The 6,842-nt window shown below is 39.4% G+C and overlaps 1 protein-coding gene across 2 annotated transcripts in view; it reads right to left on the reverse strand.

Annotated features, from left to right (window-relative positions):
- Window positions 1–531: 531 nt before the first annotated feature.
- The window catches only part of Pik3c2a (phosphatidylinositol-4-phosphate 3-kinase, catalytic subunit type 2 alpha), a 103,570-nt gene continuing 97,259 nt past the window's right edge, over window positions 532–6,842 (reverse strand). For both annotated transcript variants that reach the window (XM_005380376.2, XM_013512017.1), the window contains exons 28-33: window positions 6,255–6,379; window positions 4,685–4,802; window positions 4,523–4,595; window positions 4,094–4,203; window positions 3,881–4,006; window positions 532–1,243 (exon numbers count right to left, since the gene is read on the reverse strand). In XM_005380376.2, coding sequence (XP_005380433.1) covers window positions 1,061–1,243; window positions 3,881–4,006; window positions 4,094–4,203; window positions 4,523–4,595; window positions 4,685–4,802; window positions 6,255–6,379 — 735 coding nt within the window. In that variant the 3' untranslated portion in view covers window positions 532–1,060. The remainder of the gene's footprint in view (window positions 1,244–3,880; window positions 4,007–4,093; window positions 4,204–4,522; window positions 4,596–4,684; window positions 4,803–6,254; window positions 6,380–6,842) is intronic.

Genomic DNA, 6,842 nt, shown 5'->3' on the forward strand with positions numbered 1-6,842 from the left:
CCTTCCCCCGAAATCAGTCTGGACCCTACAGGCCAGTGGTGACAAACTTACGGCACAGGTGCTACAGCGGGCTGTTCGTATCACTGAAAGCTGTAAAAGGTTCCCCATCACTGCAATAGGCCCTGTCCGTGTGCCTCTTGTGAAGAGTCTGCTCTACTTTTATGAGTTCTTACAGCAAGCCGGAATGGGTACAGGGGTGAACAATTTTCACTTGTTCAATGAGGGAATAAAGTATAAATATATGAAAGTGAAATTACCCAATTTCACCTCACACCCTGGGAATAAATGTAGAAATATAATGGAATGATAGAACTGTATGCAATGACTCAGTGAATCTCATTCAGTTACTGAGGGAAAAAACAAAACAAAAAAATTAGTACATGAACATAATCTTCATCCTAGTAAGCTGCAGGTGAATGAAAACTACTGTTTATCAAGTCAGAAAAAAAATCAGAAATGAAGTGCCATGGAAGCATATCAAGTTCAGTAAGGCACTATTATTTACAACTTCAGTGATTGGCACTTATTCTGAAAAAGGCTTTTAATAATCAATAAAAAACCAGGTTTTTTTCCTACTTCTATAAACTACTTAGTAGTTCTTAACATAGCTATTTACTATTTGTGCTTTGTTTTCAGCCCAGTGAATAGCAGCTGTGTTTTACGGTAACATTTCGCATTTTTCCTTTACTTTGGTGGTTGTGAACATACACAGTGGTAAAGGCTGTAAAAGGTACATAACAGAAAAACAAATACACTATGTCTGTATACGAAACAGTCCCAGATAGGTGGCCAAACTGATGTAGTACTACCTCAAAGTCCTTTTCAGGACTTAACGTGTTTAGGGTTTAGAGCATTCAATATAATGGTTTTAAAATGTCAACAGCTTCCCAAAATTTATAAAAGTTCTGTGACTGTTGGTCCAACAGATGTACTGAAATGCAGCAAATATTTTTAACTTTATAAATTCTGCCCAAGTATAAAAATACTATACAAAGTTCGCACTGTGTGTGTGCACACATTTATAACTGTTCTTGCTTCCGAAGCCCCGAAACCGACTGGTTTACAAGTAAGTTGCTGCAGTCAGCTGGTACCACTTCACGGTCTCTTTGCTCAAGTTGAAATCTTTCAAAGGCAGGGTTATTCCACCCAAGAAAAAGTTCTCCCGCAGAGATTCTGCACTGAGTACGCTGAGCTGAAGTTTTCTCTGTCTTAGGGTTTCTTTGCTATATCCACTGTACACAAGCTGCAAGGAAAAAAAAAGAAAAAGGAAAGAAAAAAATCCCCAGTAAATTATAATTTATTTTTTGATTTGCTGAATATATTTAATGCAACAAAGTGAGATTAGCAGCTAAAGAATGACATAATGGACAACACTTATTACAACAAGTACTATGGTCTCTGTCCCTCCTTTGGAAGCACATTTTGTATTTTCAGGAGTCTTGGGTTGTATTAATATTCCTGTGAATGCTTTACATACAGATGTACAAAGCTGGACCAACCACTGGTTAAAAATTAAAAACCTGAAACTTTTTCTTTTTTCCGAGAAGCGGATGACAGGGAAGGGAAGCAAAATTACATGGCAGTTACCTTAGGTTGAGCTAATAGCTAGGAAAGAGAAAGCAAGTTGGTCATAACACAATTATTTTACAAATACAGAGGGATTAAAGTTTCCTTTTGCTGCCTCTCTTGGGTTAAGTGGTGATTTCTGATCAGTCATCGTTCAGTGGAAACTCTTAGTAAAAATGTAGTTTGCGGCGAATCTAGAGTGCTGCAAGGTTGTGCTGTTTAAATTCTCATCACAGTGCCTAAACTTCTTTACTTCCAGGAAGCCTTACCATAAGTTCTGAGAAACACCTTGGTAATCTAATTCTTCTTGCTGTTTGGCTAAAATAACTTGGAAACCTGTCAACCTTTCATTTTATCTTTTTTGTTCGGGGCATTATGGTTTGTGGCTGGACGTTCCCCCAAAGCCTCATCTTGTCATGGGGGGTTACACTTCAGGGGCGGCTGAATCTACAGTTTGTGATTGGTCCATTGTCTAGTGCTGGGATTGAGGGTGTGAGTGCTACACTGGCCCTAAGGCAGGTGGCCTGGATACAAGTATAAGGGAGGAAAAGAGGCTTGCTCCTCCCCTTTGCTCTTGTTGCTTTTTGCTGTCTTCACCACCATGAAGTGTTGCCCTCTGCCACACCACCCTGCCTTGGAACTAGCTGAGTATGGACTGAAACCTCTGCAAACTGTGAGCTAAATAAACCATTCCTCCTTGAACTTTTGGGTCTTGGGTGTTTTGTCTCAGCAATAAGACGAAAGTAAGTAAGATACTGGGTGTTTGTTACTTGAGGATTGAACTCAGGGAGCACTGAGCTACATCCCTTGTACTACCACCTTGAGCCCTTCTTCAGTGATACTGAGAATTAAGCCCAGGGCCTTTACACAGCCTCACGCATGCTTAGCATGTAGTGAGATCCCAAGTTCAATCCCCAGAATTAAAAAAACAAGAATGATCTTTTTTTCTGGTCTTTTTGAGACAGGGCGTCCCTATGCAGTTCAGGCTGCCCTTGAGCTCACTTTGTAGCCCAGGCTGGTCTCAAACTTGCAGGATCCTCCTGCCTCAGCCTCCTGAGTGCTGAGATTATAGGCGTGCACCACCACGCCCAGCAAGAATGATTTCTGAAACTGCAGCTTATCAATGAACAAAAAGGTACTGAAGCCAGGCGTGGTGGTGTACCCCTGTAATCCCAGCACTCGGGAGGCTGAGGCAGGAGGATCCTGCAAGTTTGAGGCCAGCCTGGGCTACAAACTGAGCTCAAGGTCAACCTGAAATGCACGAGGAGACCCTGTCTCAAAAAGACCAAAAAAAAAAAAAAAAAAAAGATACTGAAATGTTTTATGGGAGATGTCAGATGTCAGGAAGTCAAGATTTTAGCTTAGTATAAAAATGAGGGGTAGGGGCTGGGGATATAGCTCAGTGGAACAGTGCCTGCCTGGAAAGCACAAGGTCCTAAGTTTGATTCCTGGTACCAAAAACATTAATCAATTAAAAAAAAAATAAAAATAAAAATAAAGAGTTGGTGGGCAAGATGGCACATGCCTATAATCCCAGCACTCGGGAGAGGTGCCATCAGTTTAAGGGTATAAATCAGTGGTACAGTTTGCACTTGGCATGTTCAAGGCTTACACACACACACACACACACACACAAATACATAAAAATTTAAAATTCTACGAGTTGTAGCTGCCCAAGAGAAATTAGATGGCTTTCAAATATTTATATATAGCACAGACCAGACAACTACTTTCTGTGCATATTGTACAGGGGGTCCACACATTGGAAATGTAGTTGAATCATAGTTCTTAATGTTTTATTTTAATTTGTTTGTTTTAAAACAGGGTATTGCTATGTAGTCCAGAATGGCCTTGAACTTGCAGAAATCCTCCTGCCTCAGCCTTCCAAATGCTGGGATTATAGGCATGTGCCACCATACATGGCTTTAATATCTTTTTAGTTGCTTCCTGAGTTCTGGGATCATAGGCCTGTGCCATCACAACTGGCCTCTTAGTGTCTTTTTTTTGTTTTTTGTTTTTTTCCGGTACCAGGAATCGAATTCACGACCTTGTGCTTGCCGGGCAGACGCTGTGCTGCTGTGCTATATCCCCAGCCCCTTAATGTCTTTTTAAAAGCTAAGGATTTAAAAAAAAAAGCTAAGGATCTAGAATTAAGAGCTCTGACCTACGTAAATTCATTCAGTACTACTGGGCTGTTATTAATTTCCTTTGTACAATAAACAGTTCAGCAACTGAGACTTAAAACTTTACATCTAAAATATTTTAAAGTTAAAAATCTTAAATCTAGAAATTTCTAGAAATGATTTTAACTTACCATTTCATTGAATGTTGGATTCCTAGTTTTTCGTGAAATTTTCGTTTTACGTTTGGATGTTTTGTGGGTATCTGGAAGTAGGTATGTTTTGACATATGGATTTGGGTCAGCCCCATCTTCAGTGACCTACAAAGAAAAGCAATCCCTTTACAGTACTGCTTCCCACCAACGTGAAGGTTTCCTCTACCATCAGCATTATTTGTAATCACTCACAAGATCCTTGATGTGCATCACCATGATGAAGAGAGTGCCATTGCGGTAGGACACAGACAATTTCACTGCTCCTCCTACCTGGCCTGGAGTAGGACTGAAGGGACCCGCACCTGAAAATACGAACACTTTTCTCTTTATTTTATTCTGCATGTAGTGTTCAAATTTCAAAAAAGAATTTGGTTTTTCTTCTAAGACCACTGCATGTGAGGTGGGGGAAGCAAAGAACCTGGTACACCACTGGCTGATACTTCTTCAGTAATAACACTCTAATTATTAAAAAAGTTTATCCAGAAATAGACTGGTTTAAAAAGAATACCTTCTTCCTATTTTCATTGGCTAGAGCCAGTAAGCCCACTGCCATGCTATCCCATTCACTGCAAGTTATAGACTGATAGGATGTGAATTATCCACAAAGACAAGTTATCTCACCTTCAGACCTCGCTATTCCTTCAGCTTTTTCATCACGAAGTAAAGGATGGAAAAAAGTACAAACAAGGTCACACTGTAATTGAAGAGAAAAAAGTTCCATTGGTTTACTACTGTAAGGCACGACAGGTATAGCATGTGTTAGTTCTTATCCAGGAAGGTTACCTCTGCTACTTCTGTTGATGCTCTCATCAAACTCTGTAAGTAACTGTTTAACTCAACTTTTCTCTTGGCTGCTACATCTTTTATGTGTGTTCTTCCTAGAACCATCCTATTGGGAAAGCTACAAAAGACAAAAAAGCAAGTGGATTTAAATTACTTCATTTAGAAATAGTTATAGAATCATCAACAATATTTACCATAAAGATACCTTTTTATATACTTGAAGATAAGTCTTCACCCATTATAAAGTAATTTTTTTGTGATTTACTTTCAAAGAACTAGAGATTAAATAGTTCAATTGCCCACTTCCTATTTATGAGGCTTAGATATATTTTTCTTTTTCTTCTTTTTGTTTTTGTCCTTTTGGGACAGGGTCTCACTGTGCAGTTCAGACTGGCCTTGAACTCACAATGAATCTCCTGCCTCAGCCTCCCCAGTGCTGGGATTTCAGGTGGGCGCCACCACGTCCACCTTGAGGCTTAGATATCTTAGAAGCCAAAGATGCATTTGTTGCTAGTTTCCTGTATTCATTGTTTATTTTCTACTGCTTCCTCCCATCTTTAGTCATTCACAAACATTCCATCAGATCTGATCTCTAAAAATCTAGAAGCTATGGTAGACACCATTAAAATCCACAGATGACACAGGAACTAACTCAGATGCTAAAAGGATAATCTCAATTCTACTGCTTATTTTGGTGGTGTGCAGAAGATGAGACTGTACATGAAAATAAGATTTAATACCTATTTTGCCTAGTCTTTACCTTTTTTGGTTGGGGGGGGAATACTGAGATACTCAAGATTGAGCTTACAGGGTCTTGCTCAGTTGCCCAATGTGGGCTTGAATTTTAAATGGATTACAGGCCACCACAGCCAGTACCTCTTTGCTTTTGAAATTTAGTCAGAAAAATTTGGACCACGTGACACAAGAAATCTACTGTTCATTAAGTTATAGTAAAGTTTCTAAAGGGTATCAAATACAAAACTAACCACTAAGATTTTCATTCGGTGATGTCTGCTTCAGTTTATTATATATCAGAAGTGCTTGGTATGGCCCATACAAGATTATTTTGGCAGTGATTGAGCATGTGATCTTTTTGAAACTACGATTACAAATTATTTGATGTTTCCTACTATGGTATAAAGACAATAAGGTCAAAGCTTAAACTAAAATTAGGAGACTGAAATTCCACATACTCCTCATTCTTTCATTCAAAAGAAACTTACAGGCTGGGCATAATGGTGCACACCTGTAATCTTAGCACTTGGGAGGCTGAGGCAGGTGGATGGCCACAAGTTCGAGGCCAGCCTGGGCTACAAAGTGAACTTACGGCCAGCCTGAAGTACACAGCAAGACCTTGTCAAAAAACAAACAAACAAACAAAAAAAGAAAAAAAAAAAAGAAAGAAACTTACAGCTCCTTTTCTATGACTAGCTCTCGTTAGGCCCTTGTGATACAAAGGAAATTAAGCTAGGCATTGTCCAATTATCTTATGTTAACATAAGGCTTTGTACCTACATCTGACAATAACTTGTTCCCTACAAAAAAGTATTTGAACAAGGTGGGAACATACCCAGGTAATTTCCAAAGTGGAAAAATAATGCTGAGCTTGTTGTGAAGTTCCTGAAATTCATCAAATGTCCGGAACACAAATGATGGTTCAAACTGTCCTTCTCTCAAAATTCGGACCACATATATCTGAAAAGAATCCCACGACAACTCCATTAAAAAAAGGAGAAAAAGGTATTTTTCCTGGCAGAAAAAGATATTTATAATGCAAGTGCTTTTAAATTGATAATATATGTCATGAATAGGAAATCACAAATACAAGTCATTGTACTTAATAGCAAATATAACTACATTAATCATGATAAAACACATAAACAAGAATTTAAACACCATTTTATTTCCAGCATTAAGTGTAGTAAATGTACTTTCCCAAATCTATAAACTTAGTGCATTTCCAATCAAAATGGTAAAAATTCAGTCTGTTTTAAAAAGTAAATGGGCAGTGAGCGCCAGTCTTCTGGCTGGCTAGCTTCCTGCCTGGTGGCTCCCTGAGGGTGGGCCCCTAGCGCACCGGGAGCCTCGGGCGGGGAGCGCCGGTCCAAACCGACGACTCACTCCCGGCCTCAGGGTTTCCCGGAAGGAGGGCTTCCGG

The sequence above is a fragment of the Chinchilla lanigera genome, unplaced genomic scaffold (assembly GCF_000276665.1).
Source record: "Chinchilla lanigera isolate Chin_1 unplaced genomic scaffold, ChiLan1.0 scaffold00013, whole genome shotgun sequence".
In the NCBI taxonomy this organism is placed as follows: Eukaryota; Metazoa; Chordata; class Mammalia; order Rodentia; family Chinchillidae; genus Chinchilla; species Chinchilla lanigera.